The 18,959-nt window shown below is 38.5% G+C and overlaps 1 protein-coding gene across 1 annotated transcript in view; it reads right to left on the minus strand.

Moving 5' to 3' along the window:
* Nucleotides 1-18,959, minus strand: part of LOC103610329 (proprotein convertase subtilisin/kexin type 5-like) — a gene marked incomplete at its 5' end in the record, with an annotated part of 39,143 nt that overhangs the window by 13,300 nt on the left and 6,884 nt on the right. Inside the window, 4 exons of the mRNA XM_008594519.1 lie at nt 2,352-2,545; nt 4,745-4,847; nt 9,210-9,353; nt 12,967-13,103. Of these exons, the coding sequence (XP_008592741.1) occupies nt 2,352-2,545; nt 4,745-4,847; nt 9,210-9,353; nt 12,967-13,103 (578 nt within the window). The remainder of the gene's footprint in view (nt 1-2,351; nt 2,546-4,744; nt 4,848-9,209; nt 9,354-12,966; nt 13,104-18,959) is intronic.

Genomic DNA, 18,959 nt, shown 5'->3' on the forward strand with positions numbered 1-18,959 from the left:
AGTAATTTTGTATATTAAGGAAGGGATTTTACCTTTGACAAAATTTTGCTAGAGACCCAGTACCTGCTCTGATAGGCAAGTGGATATACCACAGTGTATACGTGTTCACAGGCTTGTCTTCCTGTGACTTCTCTTTAAATGTTAGTACTCTTCAGGGTTCCATAAAGAAACACAGCTTTAATGGATCCCTACGAGGACCTACTGCGTGAAGACTGAGCCTCAAAGCATGAAATGCAAATCTTCTGGTAGTTATCACATGGTCTTCCCCAGCGTGTCACTGAGGATACTGGACATGGCTGAGGATCTGAAGTTAGAAGACCTAGGTTTGCATACTGCTTTTAGCACCTCCAGTGGGCAAGTTCCAGGTTTCTGCTCTCTCACTTGGCAAAGGGAGATGACAATGATGCCCACCTCTCAGCTTGTCTGGAGAAGTTCATGAAATTATTCAAGGGAACGATATGAACCATAGAGCACTGTAAAGTGTTGGCAGTAATTACTAGTCAGGATCACATGTGATCACTATGTTGTATATAAATGGACTCATTAAAGGAGGAAAGTATAACAAAAGCAATGACTTAGGAGGCGAGAGATACACAGACCGCTGGTATCAACACTACCTGGTACTTGAAGTAATTGTTTGAATAGCCTTCCTCACCTATCTTCCAGGCTCTGGGGAAGAACTAACTCTATTATCTTGATTCTGTTATGTAACATTCTAGAATGTGCCTTTTTGATAGAATTTTGACTCCGCCCCCTAAGGAATACTGCATATTTCTGTGGATACCTTATACTCCTACTCCCTCCCAATTTCTCCTTTCTCCATCAAGTTGTAGCTCATGCTCCAAATTTTGGGTCCAATAAGAACTACAGAGGAATCCATATGCATTGCTCTAAAGGGTAAGTTGAGAGACCCCATGTGTTTTACAGAAGTGCCTGCTTTTGAATCAAGAGATAATTTAACTTTTTAAAAAGCGAGAGTATTCACTTCAAACTTCTTGTCTGATTTTTTTAAAAAACAACTCTTCTTTTAAACATGAGTTCTTTTTTCTTAGGTTGTGCAGAAACGTAAAATTTTAGTGTTATTGTATGCTAGGGTGTGACATCCTTCTTAAGACAAATTACCCAGAACTCAGAAATAAAGCAAAAGATACCTGCGGCCCTTTTCAGGGCCTCATTGGAGAACTATCTAACAGATCTGCCCAAAGATTACTTAATTCTCTAGGACAATGCATCTTTGTCTGTTTGCTAATGACAGTTGATTAGGGCTCAAACTCTGTGAAGTTACAGGTTAATGCACAGGTTTTTGTTTGGTACAGTTGCAAATGATTGCTGTCCATTAATAAAAATACACACCTCCCCCATTCTAGTTATATTGTCATGTGGGAAATTATTCAATTTTGTCTGTAATTTAGCAAAAGGATTTCATTTTGCCTGTCCTGGTGGACTACTGGACCTGATCATCTTTGAACTCATTTGTCACCTTGCATGTTCTCTCATTAATGAATTAAATAAGCCTTTGACACATGTTTATTCCACATTTGCAAGAAAGTCATATTTTAAAAGCTTTTTGAAAAGTATGCTTTGATGTCACACAGGCCTGATGTCCGTTTGGCTAATGTGCAGAAATGAGCAGACCTGGGTGCTATCCTTTGCAAGCTTGCTTATAAGGTTGGCCCATGGCTGCATCTGGGAACTTGGATTTTGGGAGGGTTCCCACCACCCTGATAAGAGTGGCCATAAAGCATATTGTTTGTGCTGAACCGTTTGGCACAAACAATATGGTTTATGGTAAACATCTGCTTTCCTTCTAGGAGTCCGGGAATTTTGGTACCTACCAGGCAAAAAGGTGCCTACGTGACCAAACCCCAACAGCAACCCTGGGCAGGGAGTCTCCAATGAGGTCCCCTGGTAGACACCATTTCACACATGTTGTCACAAATTGCTGCAGGAGGAATTAACCATGTCCTGTATGACTCCACTGAGAGGGGACTCTTGGAAGCCTGTGCCTGGTTCCTCTGGACTTCATCCCATACACCTTTTCCCTTTGCTGATTTTACTGTTTCCTTTTGCTGTAATCATCACTCTGAGTACACTAGTATGACTATATCCCAAGTCTTGAGAGTTCTCCTAGCAAATCACTGAATCTGAGGATGGTCTTGAGGATCCCCTGACACAGTTGCAGGCATTTTTACAAACAGCTTCTAAACTGTTCCCTTAAAACAGAGTGGTTAGATCCTGTTTGATTTTAAGCAAAGCCCAGACATCATGAAGGAGGAATATACCTCCCAAGGTCACTCAAATGAAAGCCCCACATTTCTTCTCTAAAACCTAAATATTTGAAATCAACTCACTGGTGTCCTGGTACGACCCGTCAGGGCAGTGAGTAACACAGCTGCTGGTTTCTTCATTCAGGAAGTATCCGTATTTACAGGACAGGCACTGGTCACCATGGCTCCCAAAGCAGGACTCACAGTTGGGGGCGCACTTCCTGCATCGTTTCTTGTCGGCGTGGTAGTGGCCAGGGGGGCAGCTGGAGACACAGACCCTGGTTGTAGAATGATAAGAAGACAGCGTCACCAGCGACTCGGTGCTCAGCATTCTCTTGGAGATGCTGAGCAAATAGCTGGCCTCAGCCCCCAAATCAGTTTTAAACCAGGACGCCAACACCAACAGGCCACATCTGCTTGTCAAAGCTTCCTCCTGCTCAGGCTGCAGAAAAGCAGCGCAGTCACAATGCCACACCCAAAAGTCAGGCATCTCACTCTAATCATGGCTAGTGACTGAGTCTCAAGAGGAAGGTCGCGGTGGTGAATCAGAGACAATATGTGGGAGCCATGATTTTTATGGAAAAAGGTCACTCAACAAGGGCTTACTTCTATTTTTGTGTGTTGTCTGTCATATGGGTCCTGTATGTGTATGTGCGGGTGGTGATGATGAATGTCTGCTGTTGTCTAAATTAATATAAATATATTTAAATTTATGTTGCTTACGAGAAAGCTTTTTTTACTCTTTTAAATAATTTCTTTGTGCATAACAGAAGGACAGGGCTTAATTTATTTATTCATTCAACAAATATTTACTGAGCTCCAATTAAATGTTGGGAATTTTGCTAAGTGCAGGAGATCATAGAGGCGCTGAGATAGCCAAAGGCCTTTTCCTTAAGAAATTGGAATTCCAGCGTGGACTTAAGGAGGAACTTGAACATATTCTGCATCTGTTTGGGTAACTGGAGTATGGAGGCACCTCAGGGCAACTCCCCACAGTGAGTTTTCGCCCAAAGGTGGAGGGAGGTGGGCGGGGTGTGGGAGGCATGGGGAAGGGAGGACGGGTCAACTCCCCACAGTGAGTTTTCGCCCAAAGGTGGAGGGAGGTGGGCGGGGTGTGGGAGGCATAGGGAGGGGAGGATGGGCTCTGATTGGACAGTCACCATTCCTCGGCCCCGCCCCTGTGGAAACACATCTGCACAGCTCCAGGCAGGAGCCAGGGCCCACCAGGGGTACAGGGGTCCACTCAGTGCCCAGGGCGGAACCATGGGAACAAGCAGGGATGCTGACGTCTTGAATGCTGGGCAATGTGGGAAAGCACCAGTTTGGCCTGTGCACTGGCATTTTCATGAAGGGCAAATGTATCCACGGCATTAAGTATCAACAGGATAGAAAGGACACAAAACTTCAATTAGGACAAATAAGCTAAAGACATCTATTGCAATGAGAGTTGATAACAATATATTGTATACTTGAAAATTGTGAAGAGAATAGATTTTAAGTGTTCTCACCACACAAAAAAAGTATGTGAGCTAATGCATGTTAAAGAGTTTGATTTAGTGTCCTATGAAACTACGAATATCTATTCTCACATTTGGAGGGTTGGTGAGGAGGGACTAGCTAATAAGCACATGCCTGGTCTTCTTCTCTAGACTTTTCCTTTTCTTTTTTAGTGGACAAGTTAAAACTGTATATATTTATGATGCACAACAAGTTTCACAGGACACATGAACACTTTGCATTTTTTAACTCAGTACGGTTTTCTCCAATTTGAATTGCACAGGGAGAGAGTGGGCCTGTGCAACCGCAGCTTTTCTGTGCTTAGATCCTGGAGGGAGAACACAGGAAGATGCTGGACAAACACTCTTCGTCCTCCCGGAACTCCTGGGTCACCTGGGACTTGCTGTAGGGATCTCACTTGGCCTTGCTCTCACCTGGTGTTATTCTTCAGCTTGTAGTAGTGACAAATAAGCTAAAGAGATCTATTGCGATGAGAGTTGATAACAAATATTGTATACTTGAAAATTGTGAAGAGAATAGATTTTAAGTGTTCTCACCACACACAAAAAGTATGTGAGCTAATGCATGTTAAATAGTTTGATTTAGTGTCCTATGAAACTACGAATGTCTATTCTCACATTTGGAGGGTTGGTGAGGAGGGGCTAGCTAATAAGCACATGCCTGGTCTTCTTCTCTAGACTTTTCCTTTTCTTTTTTAGTGGACAAGTTAAAACTGTATATATTTATGATGCACAACAAGTTTCACAGGACACATGAACACTTTGCATTTTTTAACTCAGTACGGTTTTCTCCAATTTGAATTGCACAGGGAGAGAGTGGGCCTGTGCAACCGCAGCTTTTCTGTGCTTAGATCCTGGAGGGAGAACACAGGAAGATGCTGGACAAACACTCTTCGTCCTCCCGGAACTCCTGGGTCACCTGGGACTTGCTGTAGGGATCTCACTTGGCCTTGCTCTCACCTGGTGTTATTCTTCAGCTTGTAGTAGTAGTGCAAACAGTCATTGCAGTGGTCTGGCCCGGGCCCGTCACAGCCAACCTCACTGCATTCGGGGTCACAGGGACCTTTCCAAAAGAGATTAGAACAACTCATGGAAAAAATGATTTTAGAGCAGGTCATCTTTACCTTGAATTTGGTATAAAATAAGACATTTTTTTTTTCTTATGCAGAGAGAACTTCCTTAAGATAGAGGAATAACCGTCAATGTGACCATAAGCCCAAAGATGAACTTGACTTTTTTTGACTCTTGACTCTTAGGCAACCTCCACTGCCTAAGTATCAAGAATGTAAATCCTATTCATGGCCTGGTCTTCAAAGCACATATGGCTGCTGTGTGGGAGATAACAAATAGTTTATAATTCAAATGAACAATGGCAACTGGGAAAAACCAACTACAATTAAATATGCATTATGATAAAAATATAAGATTTATATAGAAAAATGAGAAGTCAGGTTGTTGACAAAAAATAAAAATATTATTCAATGCCTGGACCAGATTGCCTGTCCTGTCCAAGGTCATTAAGCCACTGGATACCTTTGAAATAATGTGACCAGCAAAAAACATCATTATGGCATCTGGCACGAGCTTATTAGCATCTAGTCATGGATTACAAAGCAGGTACTTCAGGCACAGGTAATAGATTTAAAATTGCATCCTACCAAAAGGCCAATGGGCAACTCAACAAAAGAAAATGACATATAAATTCAAAAAATGCGAGTGAGCTTAAAGAATTCCAGACCTGGGATGAAGGTTCCTAATCTCTTCTGCTACGTATTCTTTGCTAAAGAACTGGAGAAAATGCACAGTAAGCAAAAAAAAAAAAAAAAAAAAAAAAGCTTTATAATGACATAGAAGCTTTTAATTTTCTTCTTCTTGTTCTCCATATTTTGGGACATTTGATCTCAAGCTCCTTCCCACTGAAAATTTGTATGACTTTAACTAGCAATAAACAAATTGCATGAAATGTAGAATTAGTAAGTCAATGGTCCCAGAAATGTTTTGAACCCTACTTATTTTAATCAAAAGGACTTACTGTTGAACTTTGGTCTCCTTTAGTCATTATGGGACTATGTTCTTTAATTACTGAATCACAGAAACATAAAATATTAGAACTGGAGTGGAATGACTTAGAGAAAAATCTGGTAGTCAAACACTTTAATGTTACTGATGAAAAAACTGCCTTTCTAAGAGTTACAGTAGCTTGCCCAGTGTCACATGGCTAGGAGAGTTGAAATCAACATATGTCCTGATACCTAGTCCAGGTCTCTTGCTTAGAGATAGCAAATCATGGATTAGAGATGACCTCTTGATCTGAACAGACATAAGTCATTTCAAAATGCTGCAGACTTGAAATATATATTTCTGATTAATTGCAAAAATTATTTGACAGCACTGTTTATTTCTATTTTCCCCAAAGCACTAAATCGATCTCTAAATAAATTCCGCAGCTAGTACAACTTGGAACATTTTAGTTGTCTACCATCATATACCAGGGCAGTGGTGTTTCTGCTGTGTAAGGGTTGAAGTTCAGCCAGCTGTGGGTCTCACTGCCACTGGGATTTGATGAAACAGTACAGGGATCTGGTTATGATAATGCCATCTGTGTCTCTAATCAGGCTGACTTATAAATAAAGGTGAAAAATCACAGCTCCAAAGGAATGGAGTCATGGGTGGCCCTAAATTTTCACCAGATGATTTCTAAAATTTAAAAAAAAAACCTTCCAAAACATTTATTCTTGATATTTACCCCAAGGGGGCTCTGCATGGCAAGTTAATATGCTGTGCTGTTTCTTTCATAATCTTAAACTGTCCCAGATGCAGTTTAGTATTGTAGGTTGTAGCATAATAATGAGATAATTGTTTTTGTTTTCTTACAAGTGCCTATGTTGATGTTTTAGAGATGCAACCAAAAAAACTGCAAAGATGCATGATGTATAATTGTTCAGAATCTTAACATTACTAAAATTTAAATAAGGCAAAGAGTAATAGGTTTCTATTACTAAATATCTATCTATTACTAAAAATGTATCTAAAGACATGGAGCATAGTAGTATGTGCTTCCCCTATATGAAAAGACAAAATAGTTTGTTAATTATAAAATAAAAGGTAATGTTATAAGCTCAAAGAAAAATAAGACAAAATTTAACACAATCTGGCTCTGTTTAGCTCAGATGGTCTTAATTATCCAGGTATATAATTGTTTCTGGGACTTTAGAATAAAAGAAACTACATGTCTATTTAAGATATTCTGTTCAAGTGATTCATGAAATAATCTTATTTTCAGTATCTACAAAAAAATCTCAAAACTGCAAAAAAATTTCTCATCTAAAGGTACATCAAACTTCTATTTACAAACAGTTCATCATCAGAAGTTTTGTCCACTAAGTGTTACACATCATACTGCAGAAGGACTGAATGCTCTTAGAAGCAGTAGCCAATGCAACAAGACAAGAATCAGAAATATAATGAGAAAGACAAAAAGACAATTTGCAGATTATATAGCTATACTGTTGTTTCTCAATGGGTTCTAGGACTTCCAGTGAATACCAAAATCTGAAGATGCTCAAGTCCTTGGTATAGAATGGTGTATTTGCACAAAACTTATGCACATCCTCCAATATACTTTAAATCATCACTTGATTACTTATAATAACTAATATAATGTAAATGTTATATAAATAGCTGTTATCTTGTATTGTTTAGGGAATAATAACAAGAAAAAAAAGCATGAACATGTTCAGTACAGACACAATTGTGGGGGGAATGTTTTCAATCTGCAATTGGTTGAATCCATGAATGTGGAACTCACAGACACAGAAGTACCTAAACCACCCCAGAAAATCAAGTCTCAAACATATAAATTAATGACTGACTTATGCAAAGTGGCCAGATATGCAGCAATCAATAGATTTCCTACATGGTTACCAGCATATACTAGTTAGAAAGCATGGACTGTTTTCCACTAGAAGGTCAACAAGACCCCAAATTCTTAGGTATAATGCCAATAAGAAGAAAACTACATAAAATGTAAAAAATTCAGTAAAATGGGGCATGATCTATGTTTTAGATGGAAAGATTGCATATTATAAAAACAATTCTTCCCATGAGATTGCATGTAAATTCAAATTAAATTCCAATGGAACGTTTAAAGGAGGATTTAAAAAAACTCATTCTAAAATTCATCTGGAAGAATAATATGGCAATAATTGCTATGAAAATGGGAAGCAGATGTTCTACAAATGTTAAAATATATCATGAAATGAAAATAAATAAAACAGTTTGGGTGGTATTGGTTTGAAAATTATTAAATTGATGAATCAGAAAAAGTGGTATCAGCAGAGATCCTGGCGTAAGAACTTACTGTATTGTATACAGGAAGCACCCTAAGCTAATAATACTGATAGTTACTCAGCCAATGATGTTAGTCTGTTTGAAAAACAAAGACAGAGCTTCAATTCACACTATGCATTATAAACCAAAATAAGTTCCAGATGAATTAATGGACAAATGTAAAATATAAAAGATTACAAAAAATTGTGCATATTTAGCTGATATTTAAAGGATAAAACTTCTGCAAAAAAATCATAAATGTTATATCTGAAACTATAAACCTCACTCTCCAGTAGTTTTTTCTGTTAAAACAAAACAAAGCCTACATTTGGGAAGCAAATAATAACTGAGAATACGTTTTCAGCAAATATAAGACGATGTCAGAGACAATAACATACCAAGAGTTCTTATAAATGGGGAAGAGTAGTACTGCCACCTTGAATAGAAAAATGGGTGAAAGACAGTTGTATTTAATTCAGAGAACTACAGAGGAAAAATGTTTAGATTTCCTAGCAATCAAAACTATAAAAATTTAAAAATGAATCTTTCTTTTTTTACTTTTCTTTTTCTTTCCAGTCAGTGCTGGCAGGAATGAGTGCAATAAACACTCACACATCTGGTCACGGTGTAGACTGGTACATCTTGTCTGGGTAGCAATGTGACAAAATGTTTCTAGGCCCTAAAACTGATTATCCCCTTTGATGCAGTAAATTTCAGAACAGAACTCTATTCTCTAGAAATAATTGAAGAAATAGACAAAGACTGATAAATAATGATGTGTATCCAAACCTTGTTTAAAATAGTTTAAAACTCTAAGCAAACTAAACATCCCAAATTATGGACTAAATGCATTATAGTACTATCACAGTATGGACTATTACCTTTGTAGGCAACATGTTTGAAGAGTTGAGGATATGAATATATGAATACACCAATATACATGCATACAAATATTTGGGGGGTATGGAAAATAAGATGGAAGAAAATATAGCAGAATATGGGTAGTAATTATAATTTTATATTACATTACCCCCTGTGGTGGGATGAAACATGAGCTTTCTTTCCTAAGGCTGTGTGCCACTGGAAGCCAGCTCACCTGCATAATCTTCTGCACCATAGTCGTCTGTGGGGTCTTCCACTCGGCTGTAGCGGAAACGTTCCACTTTAGGAAATTCATTGGTTGGTGAGTACGGCTGCACAGAAGTGCCATATAGGACCAAAGACCATTCTTTCAATTTACCTTGAGAAAAAATAATGAAACCATAGCATGACCAAATGTTTACTGTTTAGCTTTAAAAATTCTTGAAGTCAGAAAATCAAGTCTCAAACATATATGAAGCATAAATACAAGGGCACTATAGGTCATCCCATCCATCAGTCACCCTAAAACCTGATTCATTTTACTTAAGATCATTTTGGATCTAAAAAATTATCCTTGTAACAGCTTTGGAGAGTGCCATCTCAAGATTGATTACTTCCCTTTGTGCCATTTCTGAAATACACCATAATCCCACTAGGATATCCTTGCTGGGCAATTACTCTTTTTATTTTTTACTTACTATGTAATTTTATTGCCTTAGAACTTCTGCCATGATTCACATCAAATACTGCCCTATTTGGTTGGTCATTTTTTTTTAATGTTTTACCACTTTTTCTATTTGCTAAATTCTATAGAAGATTTTGCGATTGATACTGAAACATGCTGCTAAGATATACCTGTATAAATACACAATGAGAAAAATCCATCTTACTTGCTAACACATGAATGCACTTTGCCATATATAAGTTTAATGTGCAAAACAAAAAACAACAAAAATTCCCCCAAACACTCCTACTATGCATTTTAATAATAAACAAATGGGAAGAAACAGTAAATATAAACTCAGTTTGGAGCCAGGAACCTCTATATTTGTGGATGAGTCTACAATTTAATTGAGCTAGAAAAATTCTGCATCTCCAACTGAATTCCTAGTAGCCCACTAAAGAAATCCCTCATTAACCAGAAAGGGAGAAACCTATAACAGGACTGTATGCCATAGAAACACACACACACACACACACAGCCATAATCAGAAAAGTGAAAAGTCCCTTACCAAAGGTATGACTCATCCTGGAATGATAGGTTGGTAGAAGGAAGGATACACAAAGACCATATGTTTCTATTACAGCTTCCTGACTCCAGGCCAGCAGTGGCATTAGGATATCTCTCTTCTAGCATAAAAAGAACATCTCTAAAATGGTTGGAGGTGACTGGGGTTAAATGTGAACATTTAAATAGTATAAGGAGAAGCGAATGCTATGAAATAGATAGCTCTAGATTATCTGAACTACTGCAGAGAGCTTTTAACGCAGATAATCATAGAAAGCTCTGGATAGACACTGAACTCCTTGACAGCAGAGAGATTTATACTCATAGCCCCTGGCCCTTGTATGCAATGCCTGGTTAACTAGTAGTATGCCTTTCGGAGCAGTCAGCTCTTGTGGGGGGAGTAGAATTGCCGGTGCCTGGTGATGATAAAGAGCAGAGTCACTATCTCAATAGATAAGGCACTCTTTAGATCTGCACCTCTCTTGGTATACAACTGCCACACTCTGACAGTGTTTATTTCTCTGGGATCTCTTGACATAAAAGAGCCCTGCAGTGGTGCCTGCTGACGAATCAACTGGGAGCTGCCCAATGGTCAGGGCCACTCAGCCCAGCTGCCATGCTGCCACGATCCTGTGTGACACCATGGCAGGAACAATAGCAGAGACTGAAAAGCGGAGGACAGGAGAGAGGAAAGTCCTGGGGACTAAGTAGATTATGAAAAGTTAAAATGTCTAGAAGCTGTACACTATAATCTGAATGTCTTCTCTATCAACCCTATCTTACTGACAAACATTTGACTCTTGGATAAAACCTTGGCAACCGTTATACGCTGGAGGCGAGCTGCACACGGATGCTCTTTAACAAAACTGTTATCCTGATAGATTGTGACCTGGATACCATTCCAGTTTCGACTTCCCTGATTATGGGACAACTGTGGCAACACAGACGAACCACATCACAGAATTAGGGAAAAGGGATAACCAAAATGTATGGTCCAAAATGGGTCTTTCAGAATGAGTAACTTTCCCAGATTGCCAGACCAAAGTCTGGTAAATGTACACTTTATCTGTGTTCTGCCCTATGCTATGCAGCCAGCAGTATCTGAATGATACACACTCTTACAGTTGCAGAATGCCCCACTTGTTTTATTCTGTAATCAGTAGAGGGCTAGAATTGGACGTCAGTCCAAACATTTCCCTCAGGCTTGGTTCTTCTGCAGATGGACTGGGCAGAGCACTGAGAAGACCTTTATCTGACAGCTGAGGAGGTGTCCATGGATGGGATCTGAATGTCTTCTCTATCAACCCTATCTTACTGACAAACATTTGACTCTTGGATAAAACCTTGGCAACCGTTATATTCAGGCTGCATGCTGGAGGCGAGCTGCACACGGATGCTCTTTAACAAAACTGTTATCCTGATAGATTGTGACCTGGATACCATTCCAGTTTCGACTTCCCTTATTATGGGACAACTGTGGCAACACAGACGAACCACATCACAGAATTAGGGAAAAGGGATAACCAAAATGTATGGTCCAAAATGGGTCTTTCAGAATGAGTAACTTTCCCAGATTGCCAGACCAAAGTCTGGTAAATGTACACTTTATCTGTGTTCTGCTCTATGCTATGCAGCCAGCAGTATCTGAATGATACACACTCTTACAGTTGCAGAATGCCCCACTTGTTTTATTCTGTAATCAGTAGAGGGCTAGAATTGGATGTCAGTCCAAACATTTCCCTCAGGCTTGGTTCTTCTGCAAATGGACTGGGCAGAGCACTGAGAAGACCTTTATCTGACAGCTGAGGAGGTGTCCATGGATGGTGGGAGCTGGGTAGTGATCAAACAGACCAGTAATTATTAAGTCACATACCCTGTAGGACTGTCATGGGCAATACTAGGTAATACATTCTCCCTCCCCATGCTGGATTTTTACTGTCCCTTATTTTATGTCACAAACAAGCTTGATATGTTAGCATGAAGAGGGAAACAGATCGTGTGCAGCAACAGAGTCTGAGACTGCCTGAAAGTACCTTTGTTAACGTTATAATGCCCATGCTTTACATATCAAGTTTTTCCTTTTCCTTGGCTTTTGGGCTCATGCAGGGCAGAATACCATCACTCATTTTCTTTGGTGGTAACCAGATTAGGTGGCATAGGCCAACCTCAATGTCTTGTGTAAACTGAAAATAAAATTTGGAGAAAACCAAAAAAAAAAGAAAAGATAATGACAGAAGCCTCTATCCTCTTTCACCTATTGCAGATGGACAAGGCTGGCTTGTTTGTAGACAAAGAAAGAATGGGAAGCTGGTTAGAGATGAGGTTCAGATATGAGTTATTCTGAAACAAAATTTGGAGAAAACCAAAAAAAAAAGAAAAGATAATGACAGAAGCCTGTATCCTCTTTCACCTATTGCAGATGGACAAGGCTGGCTTGTTTATAGACAAAGAAAGAATGGGAAGCTGGTTAGAGATGAGGTTCAGATATGAGTTATTCTGAAACATCAATTGACAGCTGTGACATTTTGTCCTATACTTATATCTAAATATTTACTCTTTATTTCTTATCCTTACATTATTACCTCTATTACCTCTCAAATGGTAATCCTAAGAACTGGAATAGGCGCCGTTCAAAGCACTCATGAAATGAATCACATGAAAAAAGATGCTGATGTAAGTGTGAAACACTGTCTGGCCAAAATGCTTTTATATTCCATCATTTTCTTCTACATAGCAAACCAATGTATAGAAAGGGACTTGTCACCTGGAGTCTTGAAGTTCCTCAGTTGAGAAGGAGTATCGTAAACTTCAAGGATCCAGTCACCAGCGGCTCGTTCTCCCCAGCAATGAATGGTCATAAACTCCCAGTTTTTAAATCCTTCCATGGAATGATCAAATAGCCTGAAAGAGAACCATAAGAAATTGTTTTGTATGTTATTTAAAATCTGGGGAAGGTCCAGTCAAGACCATGATCAATGATCTTTTCGTATCCATCAGCATGTTCCTCTGGACACTGGAGCTTGCCTTCATCCTGAACATCACCAGTTAGCAGATCCGGACACATATCATTGTTCAACTCCAGGGAAACAGGCCTAGGGCTGGCATGCAGTACCAAATTTGGAAGTGATACCACTTGGACATCAGGGAAACGAGCCTAAGAGTCTATCCACAAGACTGACAGTCCCAAGAGCTGAAGAAGTGGAGCAACTGGAACTCTCTTACACTGCTGATGGGAATGCAAAATGGTACAGGGCTCTGGGAAACAGCTTGACAACTCCTATTAAGCTAAACACACACTTACCATAAAACTCGACAATCCCTCTCCTAGATATTTACTCAAGAGGAATGAAGACAGCACACAAGGAACTCCACACAAATGTTCTCAATAGCCAAAAACTACAAGCAACTCAAATGTCCATCAGCTGATGAATGGGTAAACAAATTATGGTATATCAATATAATTAAATACTCTTCATTGATAAATAGAATCCTTATCAAGAATAAAGAGATGTTAATAGATAATGCATAAATTAGCATATTTTAAGAAATATGCATATCATTTATATACCTGAAGAAATATCCAAAAGATGTAGAAGACAATTTCTGTAAAGACAGAACCCTACATGGTAGAAAGTGAAAGGTGGGACAAGAGATAGATGTCCTTCAGCATTTTTCTTTCTTGAATTATATGCATCCATTACTTTATTGAAAAATAATAAAATAAGAATAAGAAATTGAGAGTCAGAGAGGCAAACAGAGAGGGAAAATATCTCTAGCACTGTCATTGAAACAGTCGTGACCAGTTACCACGTCCTTCAGTGGAGACAAAGGCAAAGGTCATGGTAACTGGATGTTGATGGCTATTCAGAAAATGCAATTGACCCTTCTTCCTTTAACTTCATGTTCACTAAGCAAACTGGTGGTTATAATTTGGCTTTCTATGTAGATCTTCCCATCAGGAGAAAATATGCGTTCTAAAAACAAAAATAACCAGATCAATCTCCTTATAACTTAATATAACTCTAATTCTTTTTTAAAAAAGTATTTTGCCAATGTATTGGAGGCTCCCTCTAAAATTCCAGCTGGATTCTAAAGCAGAAGGTTTCAGTGGCATAATTTTGGACTGTGTTAGGTAAATGGCTGACACTCAGCAGTATTCCCTACAGAAAAGCAATAAACAGGAAAATCACCTGATACATATTCCTGAGCCCTTGAAAAAAAGAAAAATGAGAATTATTAAGCAGCATTCTCAAAGTGTCCTATGGTCAAAAATAATAGGGAAAGGCTAAATTAAATGAAGGTGAATAGATCCCTTTACTGGAAGACATAAATCTTTGGAATATGCAAATATGTTTTGTTAATCTGTACAATGGGGTTAATGGTAGGCAGTGATTTTCAAACTTATCTGTACATGAAGCCTATTCTCTCTCTCTCTTTTTGTTTTGGAACATCTGTACTATTTGTAACGGTTGCCTCTTTGAACAGAGGAGTGTGGCACTTCAGTGAGGACCACATTGAATCTGGTGGCCTTTCCCTATGACAACAGGGATGGAAATGGTGGCCTCTTACATGGATGCTTTCCCACTGTCAGCGATCCTCAATACAGTAAGAATGGTACATTTTATTGAGTTCCAACAACCCATTACACAACCACCACAGGGCTCATTTCATATGTTTACATAATTGACGTACATCCATAGAGTCCTTCACTTAAAACCCAGAATGTGTGTATGCTGGGTGAAAAGGCAACACAGAGACAGGGGAAGAGGAGCTTTTCAAATTGCCTCTCCTGCCAGAGAATTGTTATTAAATGGAATATGTTGACATAGAAATGGATGGAGGTGGAAAACCAGTTTAGAACCACTTCCTTCCTTAAGTTCCCCAGCTCTAATTCGTTGAGGCCATTGTGCTATTTGAGGGCACTGAAGGAATAACTTGTCACATAATACCTCTCCAAGACTGCCAAACTTAAAAGCAGTTCCCAAACAGTTTAGACAGAACATTTGGCTCATTGCCTCACATCCAAAAACTACAAAGGAGACTTGAGGCTGCCATCACATGAGGGGTAGTCTTGTTTCCACAACCTCGGCCAACTTTTAATTACTCATGGGTCAATTATTTGACTGCTGGATTAGCAGACCCTATGTTTCTCCCCTTCCACCCTTTCCTGTCCACCTTTGAAAAGCATTCCATTGCTACCGATCACTTACAAATCACACTTGGGACAAAAATTAAATATAAATATAAGCTGGGTGCCAAGAAGAAATATTGGTAAATCAGAATTCAAGTAAGTGTTTCAAAGCTTGAATATAAATGGGCTTTGTCTGTGTGGCTAAGCAGTTTCCCAACCCCCTTGTCTCTTCATTTTGCACAGAGTTGGAATGTTCATTAATTTCATGTGAATATAAAAGTTGAGGGGAGGAATGAAAATGCAGCCAAACACGATCATTACATTTTGCTGAAAGAATTGACAGGGAAAGAAACAGACACGAATTGTTGCTGTGTCAACTAACTGGGCATTCACATTTCTCCTCTCACCCTGTCCTTTATAAACACAGAGAGTTTAAATGGGGATGAATGATTCCATATTTTAATTCTGTTTCAATCCTTCAACTATTTCCAATTTTTAGTACTATAACTTTTTTAAAAACGACACTATCTGCATATAGCAAAAGGCAATGTTTGCAGGTTTGCTTTGTGTGTCAAAGAATATACTTGCTCAAGACAATCAAGTGTCAAACCATGGACACCTGCTAAGGAGATTCTAATTGTGGGGTCTCTGTTTATCAACCAAAAAGTCTAATGCCCAGTTTGAACATCTCTTGCATGCCAACCGTGAAGAACCAGACACATGCCAACGTTATTAGTGTGGGTAAAATGTCCATAAAGCAAGCCAATGTGTTGAAAGCCGGAATAGATGAACTCCATTCCTGTATCCACTTCTATTGCAGTGAAATTCTGTTCTGTCAAACTTGACTTTATAATCATGTGCTTGATGAAATGATATATGCATGTGGTAGCACAAATTATGCATCCAGTTATTAAAATGGTGCCCCACAGCCCTATCCCTGTGAGCGGTTTTCAAATAAATTAGTTTGGATGAAGCCTGGTAGAAAAGACTGCCACTAAGTGTAGTACATCCTTTTGAGGAATTAACTCAGGAAATAACTCATATAATTACTGTAAGCTTTTTTCCCTCTCTTCACTTAAAGTGTATCAAGGCTACAACATTCTTCTGTGATTTTATGGCTATTATATAACAAGATATTTTATAAGTACTGACAGCTCTGTGTCATCATATAATTATTTCTAAAATTGTAAATGGATCTTAATTTCAGAATCATCCACTACTAAACAGTATTTATGTTCACTACTGAATTAGACATTGGATCAATATTCTTGGAAGTTTTTTTCTCTCTCTGTTATTTTATTAATTTTTTTTAGTGCTTCAACATAAGGTAGAGCTTACAGAATGCTTGGAGTGCTCATTTGGTTCAATTGTAATTGAGTTTTTGGTTTTCTTTAGATGTTTGGTTTTGTTTTTGTAAGTTTTAAATAATTTGCTTTTAATAGAGGGTACTTAAAACGTAGTATTTGTTTTTTTTTCTCTTTCCTAAATTGCTTCTTTAAGAAAGGTTGAGAGAAAGGTATGGTGATAAAGATTTGGAATACCTAAAATGATGTTTCTAATTTTTTTAAACTTTCAAAATGCATGCTATTATCAACTCACTCACCAACCTCAAAATGCTTTCCTTCTTGTGGGTATATGACGTAAGTGCTTAATCTTCTTGAAGATTTATTCCATTCTGCAATAGATGGCTTTTATCTAAGTATCTGTTTTATATTATAAACTTCTTTGTAAATTACTTGGATGGCATCCAGCAGCATATTGCTCACAGGTCTTTTGATGACATGAAAATAACAAGAACGTGTATGAAAAAGTGGGATGATCTTTTAAATCGGTGCTATTTAAAGTGTGGTCTGTGGGGCTGCTGGTTAGCTCAGTTGGTTAGAGTGAGGTGTTGGAAAGTGTGGTCTGTAGACAGGCAGCTTCAGTATCACCTGGGAGCTTAATAGAAATGCAAATCCTAGATCTCACCCCAGATGTACAGAATCAGGATCTTTAGGAAAGAGGCTCAGACATCTGTGTTTGATCATTTACCAGGTGCTCTGGGAAACACTGTGTAAATAAGGGTTACCACTTATTAAGTGATTACTATGCTAGGAGCTCTGCTAAGTATTTGCTCGATGTTATCTTATTTAATATTTTGTTGGGAAAAATAGGAAAATGTCAGGGCCCTTTGGATGTTCAGTCTTGCCGAGCATTTGCTGTAAATATCCTCAGGTGTTCCTTGTTACTGCTTAATGTAAGTTGTGTATGGGCACCCAGGTGCCCAGGGTTGTGGACTTAAGTATAAAAGACTAACAGCTCTGATCCACAGTGCTGCTAAGAACTCTCAGAGAAGCCACTAGGACAGTTGCTCCTAGATCTGAATAAAACCCATTCATTTTTCTATACCTATGGCTCACAGAACCTTTTTTTTTTTTTTAACCTAGCTCACAGACCTGTATGTGGGAGATTTGTAACCCAGTCTGTGCAACAGACTCGAGGGGTCTGTAAGCCCTAGCTTTACATACTTGAACCCAGTCTATGAGGTAGATACTATGACATCTATTTTCTAAGTAAGGAAATTCACTTTTCCAAATTCAAACACAGAAATCAGTGGAGCCAAGGCAAACCCAACTCTATCAAATCCCAAAGCCTGTACCTTCTTTTGAATGAAGGAAGAGGGTTCTCATGGCGAGGCTTTACCAAAATGTAAAATTTTCACTGCAAAAGTGTAAATTTTACTTCAAGCCACAGATTTATTTATATGCCATGACTTTACAAATTTTAATAATCTGTCATTGAATATTTGGGTAAGACAATGACAAAAAATTGTTAAAGTCTTAACACTGCGTTTTAAACACAGTTAACTATAGACCCCTGCAGGTTTTGCAGTCTGGAAAGTGTGCCTTATCTTTACTTTAGACCATAATTAGAAGCAGAGATACTCATCTGTAATCAAATTTAGGAAGGAAGGCAAAGTTTCAGCTTTCAGTCAGAGGCCAAAAATTGGAACAAAGAGCCAGTACATCTAAACCGAATTTAAAACTCAATGAGTTGGGGTGGAGAAGAGTTAGAAAAAAAAAATGACAGCTTTTCATAATTCTAACAAATGCAGTTGAAGGAAGAATCTGATTAGACAAGCTTCTGTTTGAAAAATTTTTATGCATAACTTACAACAACTTATCATATAGTTTCAATTAGCTAGAAGAGAGAATTTTGAATGTTTCCAACACAACGAAGTTATAAATGTTTGAGGTAATGGAAAAAATAAAATCAGTGGTTGCCAGGATCCCTAGGGATGAGGGAGAGTAGGGAGGAGGGATGAATAAGTGGAGGACAGAGGACTTTTTGGGCAGCAAAACTATTCTGCATGACAGTGTAATAATGGTGAATACACGACACTGTGCATTTGGCAAAACCCACAGAACTGTGCAGTATAAAGAGGGAACTCTAATGTAAAAGTGAGGTAATGATAACATATCCATATCGACTCGTACTTTTAACAAATGTACCACACTAATGTCATGTGTCAATCACAGGAGAAACTGTATGTGGGTCGGGGAGGGTACGGGAACTCTCTGCACTTTCAGCTCAGTTTCTATGTAAAACTGAAACTGCTATTAAAAAAAAAAAAAAAAAAAAAAAAA

Source organism: Galeopterus variegatus, unplaced genomic scaffold (genome assembly GCF_000696425.1).
Source record: "Galeopterus variegatus unplaced genomic scaffold, G_variegatus-3.0.2 Scaffold10944, whole genome shotgun sequence".
NCBI classification, from domain to species: domain Eukaryota; kingdom Metazoa; phylum Chordata; class Mammalia; order Dermoptera; family Cynocephalidae; genus Galeopterus; species Galeopterus variegatus.